Source organism: Saccopteryx leptura, chromosome 1 (genome assembly GCF_036850995.1).
Source record: "Saccopteryx leptura isolate mSacLep1 chromosome 1, mSacLep1_pri_phased_curated, whole genome shotgun sequence".
NCBI classification, from domain to species: Eukaryota; Metazoa; Chordata; class Mammalia; order Chiroptera; family Emballonuridae; genus Saccopteryx; species Saccopteryx leptura.
In genome coordinates, this window is record NC_089503.1 from 292,101,871 (window position 1) to 292,117,364 (window position 15,494).

The window sequence follows — 15,494 nt, forward strand, 5'->3', positions numbered from 1 at the left end:
CAATTCCTGTCACAGCAAAGGACAAGATGAAAAGACACACCTGCATCTGTGTGAAAATCTGAGCTTTCTGGCACTCTTCCAAACTGGGCCCAAATGCAGCCATCACGTGCTCCTCTGTTCCAATCATCTGCACAATTTCCTGGTCACTCTCAACACCCATGGCCTAGGAAGGGAAGAAAAGATAGAAAGAGTGTTGGCTTTGTGTTAACTCACTGACATTTGCTTATGCTAATCTGGCATTGTTTGTGGGTATTACTTCTAAGCAAAAGCTAGCTCTTTCCTCAGAAATGGTGCCATCTGGCATTGGCAGCCATAGCCCAAGCTGCAGAAGAACCTGAAACAGAAATTTTGATTAGGAAGAGGAAAACAAACATTCTCAAATACTTTCTGTATGTGTACTATCTTCTAAAATGTATAAAAACCCTATGAGCTCCATCATGAAAAAGAAGGTGGGGCAATACAGTGGAGGCACTGGTCACAATTTCAAAGACAAACTGGGAGGAAGAAAAATAAGCAGCCAAAGAGCAAATCAGAAAATGTGCACTACTGAAAATTAACAGAACCTCAATTAATTTTGTCAAAAAAATGATTTTTCTGAAACTTGTCAAATCATTCACATTCAGGCTAAAAGAATTTTTTATCCTAAGGGATGTTTCACCTCACTCTTTTAGAGATAACCAAGCTATACTTTATGCAGGTTTTAAAAGAAGTCTTTTAAAAACTAAGAATACAAAAAAAAAAAAAAAAACCCCACACACAAAAAACTAAGAATACACTTAACAGGTTTAAGAAACCCACTTAAGTGTTTCAAGGTGGCAGCCAGCAGTGCAGGTCTTTGTAGATTCCATATGGTGCGAAGGCTCACTCCTTCACACATTTGCCTGGAATTCTGCCATATCAAGAACCAGAGCACAATCGCACTAGTCCACTCTTGGCAGAGGAATAATCTGCTTCTTAAAAGTTATGTTTGCATTAAAACTCTTCCTTTAGTTATACAGAGAAAACAGAACCAGAGATAATTTTCTCGTTAGGCTTTGATGGCCTGGTTCTCAGTTCTCTCTCCACACGTAAGAGACAAAGGTTAAGTTGAATCCCACTTCGTACAGACCTTCAACAACATTACCCTGAGTATAACGGAAAGGGCGCCTCTCTGAAGTGTCCATCCTAATGTAATGTCAACAATAGACCTTATAACCACGACTGTCAAGTTACCTCTCTCACCTCAGTTTTCTCATTTTTATCAAAGGAGGGCACCACCAGGTCCCTTCCAGCTCAAAATTCTACAATTCTACAACTGAATTTTAGTCTGTACTCTGTACATTTCACATGGATACTTTAGTATCAGATCAAACATAATTGAAAGTTTTGATATTTTTTTTTGTGGGGAGCTAAATATATGCTATGTTCTCCTTTTAAGTCAACTGTGGTGGTTTAAAAAAATGTTCACTAATTCTTTGACACTCCTTTCAAAAGGTGAAGACCAATTCCCTAATGACACTTCTGTAGAAAAAATGTGGAAATGACAGTGTACAACTTTGAAGCCTTAGTCATAAAAGGCACAACAGCCTTCTGGCTTCCTGTCACTCAAAGTGTTCCTTTGCAGAAACACAGCAGCCGAGTCATGAAGACACTCGAGCCTGGAGAGGTCCAGCAGTGAGGCCCAGCGCCATGTGGGCGAGCCGTCATGAACATGCAGCCTCAGCTCTAATCCGCCTTCACACGACTGTGGCCTTGGTTCATATCTTGACTTATAAAAGACCCTTAGCCAGAGCCACCCAGCCAAGCAACTCCCAAATCCCTGCCCAACACAAACTGTGCTATAACTTGTTATGTAGCATAGATTATTAATAGACCAAATTTTGGAATTAAATTATCTAAATTTAAAATATTTTTTAAGTGTTAAGTTGTTCAATTTTCTTTGTTTAGTGAGTAGTTTTCCGAATACAAATCTTTTTTGTACTATAATTTTTGCATATTTTTATCTCTAATTTGATATGATGCATGTATTAAAATGGACACTAGACATAAACTCTCTTTTTTTAAAAATTACACACATTCATTAAAACACTTAGCTTTTCGCCTGACCTGTGGTGGCACGGTACATAAAACAGTGACCTGGAATGCAGTCTGCGGTCACCATTTCGAAACCCCAGGCTTGCCTGGTCAAGGCACACACGAGAAGCAGCTACAAGTGGATGCTTTCTCTCCTCTCTGCACCCCCACCATCGCCTTTTTCTCTCTTTCTAAAATGAATAAAGTCTTTTTTAAAAAAAGTACTTAGCCTCTCATCAATTAAAGGAGAGCCATCCTCAAAAATTATCATCCTAATTACTTATTTTAATCCACCACATATTTATTATGCATTAGGAAGCTTAACTTAAAAACCAATAGCATGGTAAAAAGATGTCATTTCTGTTCATGGCAGAAGAGGTTTCAAAATATAATTTCTTTTAAATGTATTCAGTCAGTACACAATCCTTTAAAAAAAAAGTTGTATACATATTGATTGAGCCAGCACTGCAAAACAGCAGCATCTGGGAGCGCTCTTCTTTCAAGGAGCCTGGGAGTCAGTGTATGGAGCTATGAACTCATTTGGCAGAAAGGGAGACCCTGCAGATGCGGTCCCTCTAGAGCTGTTGGGGAGCCACGCCCTACGCGGAGACTTTCTGGTGCTAGAGGGAAACTATTAGTGGCATCCTTTACGGCCAAGTTTGACAAGTAACCCTCTGCCTCTCTCCTCTTCCATTTCCTGTTCCTTTTCTTCCATTCTTTTCCTGTTTGTACATTATAACAAGGTAATGTTTGACGTATGTTGCTGCAAATAGTATGCAACACTCAAAGTTATCTGGAGTCTGAACTTTGAAAGTCAAATAGAAAAGTCACTGTCTTACTAGAAAGTATAGCTTTCCTTTACTACCTGTAAGTAAGACTGATGACAGTTTTCCATGCCCCTTTTCAGTAGAAGGTGCAGGATTATGGTGGAACTGCCATTTCTACCCAGATTTAAGGTAAAGAATTCCTTCTTATTTTCCTTCTTCTTGTTTCTCTGGAAAGTGCCCGCTTAGCCCATAGGTGTTTGAGTGGCTGCTCCTAGAGTCACTCAGTATCAGGGATCTATCGCCTTTGTTCAAAGGTCAAACAAAAACCCAGTCTTACTCTCCTTCTCTTGTCTCTACTTACTACTCTTGGCTAGAATGAAATTCAGCACATACAAATCCAGATAGTAATAATATTGATCAGGGATAACCTTTACCAGCAAAGAAAACTTTTTAAAAATAAATTTAAATCATGAATAAATAGCAATTCAGACTCCTTGATTTAGTGTCTTGCTCAGATTCAAAGTGATTTATTTTACAGATGAAAACACACATCAAGCATTCTGGTGGCAAAACAGAAATTGGAGGGTCTAAGAATGTTTTCAAACATTCCTAAGTAAGGATGAGAGTTAGTCATTGGACACCAGTGAAGCTTACATCTAAGTTCAGACTCATATAATACCTTATTGTTTGTTCCTTCCCAAATCTCCTGTGTCCTGTCTTAATTTTTCTCATTCATCACACTCCTGCCTTACCTGGTCTGTGTAGTACATATTTGTCCTCAACAGCTCTTTATTTCCATCGTTTATCTGACTTTTGAATCTCATGGGAATATGCACATCAAATTCCTTTCTAAAATATGAAAGTTTAGGAAGCTCAGTTTTACAGTAAGTGTCTTGCTAATTTTTCAAGATGTTTTATGGACAAAGAAAAGTTTACAGATTTGTATGCAACTATTCACTGGGGTCTATCTTTAACAGGTCTATCTTTAACAGAGCATTCCCTTAAAAGTTATATAGGTATGAAATATCAATATAAGTAGATATTTATCAGTCCTTTTTTTTTTTTGTATTTTTCTGAAGTTAGAAGCAGGGAGGCAGTCAGACAGACTCCCTCATGCGCCCGACCGGGATCCACCGGCATGCCCACCAGGGGGTGATGCTCTGCCCATCTGGGGCATCACTCTGTTGCAACCAGAGCCATTCTAGCGCCTGAGGCAGAGGCCATGGAGCCATCCTCAGCGCCTGGGCCAACTTTGCTCCAATGGAGCCTTGGCTGCGGGAGGGGAAGAGAGAGAGAGAGAGAGAGAGAGGAGAGGGGGAGGGGTGGAGAAGCAGATGGGTGCTTCTCCTGTGTGCCCTGACTGGGAATCAAAGCTGGGACATCCACACACAGGGCCGACGCTCTATCACTGAGCCAACCTGCCAGGGCCCAGTCCTAATTTTTAAAAAATTGAAAAGTAAATTAAACTAGATTATCTTTTGATCAAGTGGACTGAGTTGCAGCTATTGTGATGGTGATGGAATATATGTATAACCATCTACACGTTCTCCAAGTAGCCAGTCACAAATATCAGAAGAGAATAGCTCCCTGTGAGAAGCTAATAAGAATATAAGTTAATTTTTACCTGTCAATCTCTCAAAATACTGTTATTTGGGTTTCAATGAAATCAAAATATAAGAGAAAAAATACTAAGGCAACTAACTTGCAATAGGAGCTAAGCACCTTTCTCTAAAATCTTTAGATGTAAAACTTTGTGAACAACACACACCACTTCTTAGAGGAAAACTCAAACACTAAAAGAGTTTTGGGCTTATATGTTACATAGGACTGATACCAAACAAAGCACACAAATGATTTGGCAGAAATGGTCTTACTGAGACAGAAATAAAATCCTAGCACTAAAATGGCAGTAGCTTTCTGGATCATCCCCCTTTCTTGAGGCATATTAATATCTAAAAACATCTGAATTAAAGACCACCTAGATTATTTTAATAATTAATTTTTAGTTTAGTAATCTTCAAGTGAAAAAATTCTTTTATTTACTTTTTGTTTTTTTAAGTGAGAGGAGGGGAGATAGTAAGACAGACTCCCACATGTGCCCCGACTGGGATCCACCAGGCAACCCCTGTCTGGGGCTGATGCTTGAATCAACTGAGTTTTCTTTAGCACCTGAGGCTGCCATGCTCGGACCAATCGAGCTATCCTCAGTGTCTGGGACTGACACTCTAACCAGTGGAGCCACTGCTGTGGGAGAAGAAGGGGAGAAGGGGGAGAGGCAGAAGAGGAGGGAGAGAAGGAGGGGAAAAGAAGCCAACGGTCACGTCCCTTGTGTGCCCTGACCAAAGCTCAAACCTGGGACATCCATACAAAGGACAATACTCTACCCACTGAGCAAACCAGCCAGGGCCAAAAAGACTATCTTTTGATTGCCTATTTAGGTGTTTAATAATACTAACAGTCCATCTTCACTTAACATATGGACTGTCACTTCAAGTTGTCCTGATGGTGAATCTAAGGAGTAATTTTATAATTGCATAGAATTTTCAAGTGGCCTAACCTAGACCTAAGTAGACTATTAGGCCTTCCAAATATTGCTAAGCTATGAAGCAAAGACATGACAAACACATGGTAAATGACACCACGTGTACTGAAAGAATGATCAGTGGCAAAGCTGCCCTCTAAAAGACTAAACTCTTCCTGTATCTAAAATACACTGAAATACAGGGTGATAACTCAGTCAGCCTATTATCAAAAGCACTCTACCTCCAAAGACCAAACTGGCTTTATGACTATTTAGCCTTCTGAAGTCACAGCTACAAATAAATGACATATTGCTAAGGAAACGACAGCAAAATGCCCAACCATTTTGCTTTACAGACATAATTTAGACATCTGAAAACTAGCTTTACATGGAGCTCTTTGTACTCTAGACATCTGAAATCATTTCACCTTCTTTAAGTCAAAAGTGAATGCTATATTAATAACCTTATGAAAAAATAGCAGAGACAATAGGTTTTAGCACAGTCACCAAGTCTGGCAATCAACAATAAGAACAAAAATAAGGAGAAATGTTCTTTAAAAAGTGGCATGAAGTCTTCTCCTTGGATATACACTGATTGTGACTAAAAGTGTGACTTTTAAAAGAAAAAAGAATACTAATGAACAGATGAAAATGATGTACAGGTTAATGGTGGCATGTTGAAATATATTATGTGAAGGAGAGAAAGGCAATAAATTCTTAAAACATTTAATATTTAAAAATCTCTAATTTTTCTTTAAAGTAGACAGATATCAACTTATTATTACCAGAAGTAATCTTTATTACAGATAATAAAAGAACTGTAACGGCTCTTTTTAAGTGTTTAATATTTTTTCTTTAAAGATAAAAAATTTCAACGTAAGTTGGCATCCAAAAACAATGCCCAGCACCCCCTAAAATTTTATTCTTTTCCACAAAAACTTTCAGACTGCCGATGCCATCACAGCACAACTGTGAATACTCAGGAATACAGAGTGTAAAGTGGGGATGATTCATGGGCAGGAAAACCTTTGTAGTGATTCAAGAACATAAATAAGGCTGATCTAGATCTTAAAAGCTTTATCCGTCATATTCAGACTCAGCATGGACTCTGGAAACCCTGCTGTTTCTGTCGCTTCTAGCCAATTGTTGGTTACATTCAACAACCATCAAGTCCTAATGATTGTCAAGGTCTGTGTTAAGGCCACACAACACAAAGAGAGAAATGATTTGACTTTCTTAGCACCCCAGTTTATTTTCCTGGGCTTCTAACATTAAAAGCGTAAGGAGACTCAAGGGGAGACAAAGAGCATCCACTTTCCAGGCAGCTTCAAAAAATACAGGATCTCTTTTGCTCTTCACCACTATCCTCTTAGGTGAAATTCTACTTTACAGATGAATTATCCAAGACTCAGAGATTGGGAAATTGCCCAAGGTCGCATAACTAATAAGTGGAGAAGCTGGGATTCAACCTAGATATTTCTGATTCTAAGCAATCCAATACACTTTCTAACTCTCAGATGGAAAGTCTAAATAGTGGTTATCAAACATGTTTCTATCGGATTATTAAAGTATCCCTATAGTAGAAACCAGAAAAAGTGACTGAAATTTGAATTGAAAAGTCTGAACTGAAATTTTAAAATATTTAATTCTTATATACTTATGAAATACTATGTATAACTCATATTATACATCGAATTTAATGGATACATTTCAGGAGAAAAATGTGGCAACATGTACCAAATTTTTAAAAGAAAAGATGTAATTCTACTACCAGGAATAAAATCTCACAAAATAATCAACCACATGCACAAAAATGTCTGTATAAGGACACCCAAGGTTGTGTATAAGAGTGAACACTTAGGGCAGGGGGATGACACCTAAGTGTCCCACTCTAGGAAACTGCATAAAGATATACACATGCAATTTCTAGACAATACCTTGTAAAAGCAATGATGTAGATTTATATTTACAGACATGGAAAACTATTTACAATTCATTAAGTGAAACATAAAATCAATGTGTATATTATAAAAGCAAAGAAAAAAAGATCAGGAAAAATATACTTATACTTTTCAGTGCCTTTCTAAATTTTTATGATGCAAAGATTGCTTTATAATCAGAAAAGTAGAAGTTTGAAATGTCAAGTACTGGTTACATTAAAATGTACATTGCTAGTAGCCCATTATAAAAAAGATCTATGTCAGTTATATATATGTATAGGTTTACAGCACAAATATGAAATAAGTTTGACAAAAGAAACTGTCTTATGAAGCATTTGTCATCTACCCAAAAAGAGTAGTTAATAAAGGTTTTCTGATATTAATGCATGTGTCTAGTGCATTCCCACGTGAGTGATATAAGATTACATGCATTATAATCAATTTATAATTTCTGGTATAAGGAATGTAGTAATATATACAGCAAGCATCAAAAACTTTCAAAAAATTTCTTTTGATGTATAGGAGCATACTGCCCTCTGCTGGAGATGTAATTCTACACAGTTAAAATTTTCTTCACTAAACACCACTGTGTTGGGTACTGAGGGTTCCCTAGAAAAAAGCCAAAATTACTTGTTTAAAAAATATAAAAATTTGAACAAAGATAATAAAGTATATTTATAAATTCTCCCTGGCCCCCTGATACAATGGTTCTGCTATCATTATCATCATCATCATCATCATCACCCTAAAAAGAAAATAAATGGCATCATTTCATTTAGAGAACTCAAAAGCAAATTAAACTCTACTAAACATTAAAATATTTCTTTGGCCCTGACCAGTTTGCTCAGTAGTAGAGCATTGGCCCAGAATATGGATGTCCTAGGTCAGGGCACACAGGAGAAGCAACCACTGCTTCTCCACCCTTCCCCATTCCCCTTCTAATTCTCTCTCTCCCTTCTCCCACCACTATGGCTTGATTGGTTCAAGCACATAGGCACCAGGAACTTAGGATGGGTCGTGTAGCCTCCACCTCAGGCACTAATTATAGCTTGCTTGCAAGCATGGCCCCAGATGGGCACAGCATCGGTCCCAGAAAGAGGTTGCTGGGTGGATCCCGGTTGGGGTGCATGCAGGAGTCTGTCTCTTTATCTCCCTTCCTCTTACTGGGTAAAGAAGAAAAAAAAAATTTTTCTATAACCTCTTAATAACTCCCTGGCCCCCAACACCACCCTCACATGAGGAGGTCCGTTACCTCCCCAACTCCTATGCTCTGTCACCTGGTTATAGCTTTAATAGGACAGCTCAGCTCCTTTCTTACTCCTCAAGGCTTATATCCAAATGTTTTTCCTTTTTAACCAACTTCGTTAATTCCACCTAAGAGGATCTCTCTGTTTTTCTCTTGCTGAGATCCCCCAAAATATTTCCACTACCATTATCAACTGATGAACAGAAATATTTAATGCTGAAGTAAAACTAAATAATGAGAAATGAGTAATTATATCAACCTCTGAAATTATCTGGAGTATTCAGTATCTCTTCGGTATTTCCTAAGATAATCTGAGCTCTTTATATCAATCAACCTAGTTTTAAAGAGTCATTTAATACCCATCTACAGCTGATCATCATTATTCAGAGTAGCTACATTCTACAAAGTTGCCGAAAACATGAATTAACAAATATTGAAGCATTGCTCCTAGAGGGAATAGTTAGGTTCTTGTGAGCCTCTGGTTACACTGTCTTCAACTGATTACTACAATGTTTCTATTTAAAGATACCTCATTTAATATAGCTATATGATTCATTTACACTGAAGACACAACCAACAACACTGTAACTCATACCTGAACAAAGCTTATATTTAACACACATATTTTCTCCATAAGGCACATCACAGCTTTTTTGCCCTTTGGAACCCTAGATAGCAACCTCAGCACTATGCCTGTGTGTCATTTTAAACAGTAAAATCACCAATTAAAGGTACAAAAATGCAAAAAACATAGCACTAAATAAACTTCAAAAAGAGCTAAAATGAGTAGGCAGTGTTGCCTTGTTTGATCTCAGCTGGAATGTGCGTGTTTGGTGACTCAAATTTTTTACTGTTCTGTGCACGTGTATGTCCATGAATAATTGAAAAGCACCACAAGTATTGATTTGCAGTTACAAATAAATTTTAGCAAGTAGAATTGGCAAATACAGATTATGTGCATACTGAAGACCAACTGTATGCTATAATATGAACCATTTTTGTTTTGATAAATGACTAATATTATAACTGTTCGTAGAATGGGCATAATATTTGTCTCAGAGCCACTATACAATTATCAGAGAAGAAGAACAAGCTAAAAAGAAATCAGTTGAGAATGAAGACTCATGTTTATGTAGAAACTCACTAGAATCCAGAAAGCCATAAAAAAGGACAATGAACTTGGTCCATACTCTTTGAGCTAGAAAATTCCACTACCAGAAATTTAGCCTATAGATGTCCTTGCCCATGTGGAATATGACATTACAGCAGTTTTGTAACAGCAATATATATATATATATCTCCACTGATGGGGAATGATTAAATAATAGTACAGCCATAAATAGAACAGTTTGTAAGAAAGAATATAGTAGCTCTATATGAAGTAATCTAACACTATCTCCAAACTAAGTTACAAAAAAAAAGGAAAGGAAAAACCTAAGTGCAAAATGATGAGCAATATATGTAAATAAAAAACAATACAATAAACAATAATAAAACTGTACTATGTACGCGTGTGCTTGTATGTGCAGATTATCTCTAGAAAGAAACTAGTAGCAACTAGTATCTCTGGGCAGAACTAGTATCACATGGTTAGGTACAGATAGGTGGGAGACTTACTCATCACTATATATACCCTTTTGTACCTTTGGAATTTTTTATAATAGATCTATTAAAAAAATTCCTATTTTTAAAATATTGTGAACCCTGGTCTTATTAGCTTTCAATTTAAAATATATTCTATAAGCCCTGGCCAGTGGCTCAGTGGATAGAGCATCGGCCCCACAAATGGACATCCCAGGTTTGATTCCCAGTCAGGGCACACAGAAGAAGCAACCATCTGCTTCTCACCTCTCTTCCCCCTTCTCTGCCTCTTCCCCTCCTGTAGCCAGTGGCTCAATTCGTTCAAGTGTGGCCCCAGGCACTGAGGACAGCTCCATTGGAGCACATCAGCCTCAGGTGCTAAAAATAGCTCAGTACTTGAGCATCAGCCCCAGATGGGGGTTCCCAGGTGGATCCCAATCAGGGTGCATATGGGAGTCTGCCTCACTATCTCCCACCTAAAATAAAATAAAACAAAATACATTTTATAACTGACGACTTATCCATATCGCAAATCCTTCTATCCTTAAAACTCCTTGTCCTCCTCTAAATTTCTAATTACATTATGAAAATAACCAGAGAAACAAAACGGAAACAGACTCATAGACACAGAGAACAAACTGATGGTTGCCAGATGGAAGGGGGGTTGGTGGACTTTTTGAAAAATGTAAAGGGATTAAGAAGTACAAATTGGTATTTACAAAATAGTTACAGGGATGTCAAGTACAGCATAGTGAATACAGTCAATAATATTATAATAACTATGTATAATGCCAAGTGGGTACTTCTAGACTTACCAGGGGGATTACTTTGTAAGTGATATAAATGTCTGACCACTATGCTACATACCCCTGAAATCAATATAATATTGAAATTCATCTATAACTGAAAACAATTAAAATTTAAAAAAAGAAAAAAAATTCTTCATAATTTTCAGTAGATGCCTACAACCTTACCTTAAATATAATTACAATGGGTATATCTTCTGATAAAGTATTATGCCTCAAATAAAATCGTCCTTGTTTCACAGCCATATTGGTTCTGCTTTTTTTCTCATGGGTAGAGCTATAGGAAACACAAATCGGTTAAAATGCATCCCCACTAGTAACATAAAATAGCAATGTTCATCAATCAATAAGATCCTATCTAATAGGTGCTTTTAAAAGATGCACAAGTCCTCTCCTGCCCCTGAAACTTCCATTTTAAAACACCATAAATGTTTCTTTAGCTTTGAGATTATGGTGAAAGTTTTGTGGGTGAATGAGTGGCAATCACCAATTCATTCTGACCTTCTTCACTTTAATTCTACCTGAACTGATTGGACCCAGTGTGGACATATACATTCATAATCAATTTTATACATTTGAAGAGAAAGACCTCAATATGATCCTGTTGCATAATGAGAAAGCAATGAATAAATAAAACTGTATACTAAAAATTCAATAAAACATACCTACAGTCTTGATAGAGAGTACAACCAACAAAAAAACTAAGGCAATCTCCTTCTATTACTATCTATTCACTATAAAATTCCTAATGGATACAAAAACATTTCAAAGTTTTATTCAACGATAAAAGTAACACAGCTGATCACTGGCTATATATTATGCACTGCTACCCAATCTACTTACATTAGCCTTATCTCTTACATATTAACACTTACTTTGAAGTGTTGTCTCTGAATCATAGATGAGGAAACCAAGATTTAGAGAAGCTAAGTAACTCCTTACCCAAGTACCTCATAGCTAGCAAACAAAAACTTTAGGATTCAAGTCCTGATTGCCCTGGTTCAAAAACTGAATACAGTAGGATGACATGGACTGTAGAATTATTAGATCTTGGTTCAAATGCTGGTATTCCTGATGATCAATGTTACCCTGCACACAAGGCTGGTTACTCAGCTGTAAAACAGATAATACCACTTATCTTGGGGGATTGAACTAACAAAATTATGTAAAGCATCTAGTATACTGCCTGCTATTGGAGGAAAGCAAAGAACCGAATGACTTTTTGTTCCCATTCTGAGGAAGTGAAGGTTGAGACCAAGCATACATGGCTGAAGACAGTTGTGCGTCCAGGGAAGGCCTCAAGGACACGATGCTTGGCCCTGCAGGAGTTTTCTGCAGGTCAGGAATGAGACAGCAGACGGTGTGATGTTATGTCTCAGAAAGGGCAAGAGCACAACCAAGACTACTTTATCCAGCAAGGCTATCATTTAAAATGGAAGGAGAAATAAAAAGCTTTCCAGACAAAAAAAACTCAAAGGATTCACTATAACCAAACCAAGGCTGCAAGAAATGCTAAGGGGCCTGTTGTAAACAGATCAAAGGAGAAAAAGAATATAGCAAAAAAGGAATATAGTTTTAAAGAATAAAATGGCAATAAACAATTACATATCAATAATAACCTTAAATGTAAATGGATTAAATGATTCACTCAAAGACATAGGGTAGCTGCGCAGATAAGACAACAGGACCCACACATATGCTGTCTACAAGAGACACACCTTAAAACAAAAGATGCACATAGACTGAAGATAAAAGGATGGAAAAAATATTTCACAAATTTCATTTCGCAAAAGGAAATGAAAAAAAAAGCTGGGGTAGCAATACTTATATCAGACAAAATGGACTTTAAAACAAAGACTATAGTAAGAGATAAAGAAGGTCACTACAGAATGATAAAGGGAGCAATCCAACAGGAAGATATAACTGTTATAAATATCTATGCACCTAATATAGGAGCACCTAAATATATAAAGCAGACTTTGATAGATTTAAAGGGCAAGATCAACAGCAATACTATAATAGTAGGGGATTTCAATACCCCACTAACATCCCTAGATAGATCCTCAAGAAATAAAATTAACAAAGAAACAGCAGACTTAAAAGGACATACTAGATCAACTTGATTTAATAGATATCTTCAGAACCTTTCACCCTAAAGCAGCAGAATATACATTCTTTTCAAGTGCTCATGGTACATTCTTTAGGATAGACCATATGTTAGGGCACAAAAGTGGTCTCAACAAATTTAAGAAGATGGAAATCATATCAAGCACTTTCTCTGATCACAATGGCATGAAACTAGAAATCAAACACAACAGAAAAACTGAAAATACTCAACACTTGGAAACTAAATAGCATGTTATTAAATAATGAATGGGTAAACAATGAGATCAAAGAAGAAATTTAAAAATTCCTAGAAACAAATAATAACGAGCATACATCAACTCAAAATTTATGGGACACGGCCCTGGCCGGTTGGCTCAGTGGTAGAGCATCGGCCTGGCGTGCGGGGGACCCGGGTTCGATTCCTGGCCAGGGCACATAGGAGAAGAGCCCATTTGCTTCTCCACCCCCCCCTCCTTCCTCTCTGTCTCTCTCTTCCCCTCCCGCAGCCAAGGCTCCATTGGAGCAAAGATGGCCCGGGCACTGGGGATGGCTCCTTGGCCTCTGCCCCAGGCACTAGAGTGGCTCTGGTCACGGCAGAGCGACGCCCCAAAGGGGCAGAGCATTGCCCCCTGGTGGGCAGAGCACCGCCCCTGGTGGACGTGCCGGGTGGATCCTGGTCGAGCGCATGCGGGAGTCTGTCTGACTGTCTCTCCCCGTTTCCAGCTTCAGAATGAAAAAAAAAAAAAAAATTTATGGAACACAGCAAAAGCAGCCCTGAGAAGGAAGTTCATAGCATTATAGGCATACCTCAAGAAGCTAGAAAAAGCTCAAATAAACAACTTGACCCTGCATCTAAAAGAACTAGAAAAAGAACAGCACGTAAAGCCCAGAGGTAGTAGAAGGAAGGAAATAATAAAGATTAGAGCAGAAATAAATGACATAGAGGCTAAAGAAACAATACAGAGAATCAATGAAACCAGGAGCTGGTTCTTTGAAAAGGTCAACAAGATCGATGAACCTTTAACCAGACTCACCAAGAAAAAAAAAGAGAGGATTCAAATAAATAAAATTAGAAATGAGAGTGGAGAAATAATAACTGGCACAAGAGAAATACAAAATATTGTAAGAAAATACTATGAAGAACTGTACGCCAAAAAATTAAGACAACCTAGATGAAATGGACAAATTCCTTGAAACATATAATCTTCCAAAAATTAATCTGGAAGAATTAGAAAACCTAAACAGACCAATTCCAACAAATGAGATTGAAACAGTTATCAAAAAACTCCCAAAAAAGAAAAGTCCTGGGCCTGATGGCTTCACAAGTGAATTCTACCAAATATTCAAAGAAAAACTAACTCCTATACTTCTCAAGCTATTTCAAAAAATTCAAGAGGAAGGAAAACTTCCAAGCTCCTTTTATGACGCAAGTATAATTCTGATTCCAAAACCAGGCAAAGACAACACAAAGAAAAAAAATTATAGGCCAATGTCCCTGATGCATTTAGATGCTAAAATCCTCAACAAAATATTAGCAAACCGGATCCAGCAATATATGAAAAAAATCACACACCATGATCAAGTAGGATTTATTCTTGGGAGGCAAGGCTGGTACAATATTCACAAAACAATCAATGTGATTCATCATATAAACAAAAGGAAGGAGAAAAACCACATGATAATTTCAATAGATGCAGAAAAAGCATTTGATAAAATCCAGCACCTGTTCATGATCAAAACTCTCAGCAAAGTGGGAATACAGGGAGCATACCTCAACATGATAAAGGCCACCTATGACAAACCCAAAGCCAACATCATACTCAATGGGCAAAAATTCAAAGCAATACCCTTAAGATCAGGAACAAGGTAGGGATGCCCCCTTTCACCACTCTTATTCAACATAGTTCTGGAAGTCCTAGCCACAGCAATCAGACAAGAAAAAGAAGTAAAAGGCATCCAAATTGGAAAAGAAGAAGTAAAAGTGTCATTATTTGTAGATGATATGATATTGTATATAGAAAACCCTAAAGTCTCAGTCAAAAAACTACTAGACCTGGTAAAAGAATTTAGCAAGGTGGCAGGATATAAAATTAATACTCAGAAATCAGAGGCATTTTTATACACTAACAATGAACTGTCAGAAAGAGAAATTAAGGAAGCAATCCCCTTTACCATCACAACCAAAAAAATAAAGTACCTAGGAATAAATTTAACCAGGGAGATTAAAGACTTGTACTCGGAAAATTATAAAACATTGATAAAAGAAATCAGGGAAGATACAAAAAAGTGGAAGCATATACCGTGCTCATGGTTAGGAAAAATAAACATCATTAAAATGTCTATATTACCCAAAGCAATTTATAAATTCAATGCAATTCCTATTAAAATACCAATGACTTACTTCAAAGATATAGAATACATATTCCAAAAATTTATATAGAACCAAAAGAGAACACGAATAGCCTCAGCAATCTT

At 37.3% G+C, this 15,494-nt stretch overlaps 1 protein-coding gene across 1 annotated transcript in view; it reads right to left on the reverse strand.

Annotated features, from left to right (window-relative positions):
• The window catches only part of POLR3B (RNA polymerase III subunit B), a 136,037-nt gene that overhangs the window by 98,606 nt on the left and 21,937 nt on the right, over positions 1-15,494 (reverse strand). Inside the window, exons 9-10 of the mRNA XM_066356055.1 lie at positions 11,082-11,190; positions 41-163 (exon numbers count right to left, since the gene is read on the reverse strand). Coding sequence (XP_066212152.1) covers positions 41-163; positions 11,082-11,190 — 232 coding nt within the window. The remainder of the gene's footprint in view (positions 1-40; positions 164-11,081; positions 11,191-15,494) is intronic.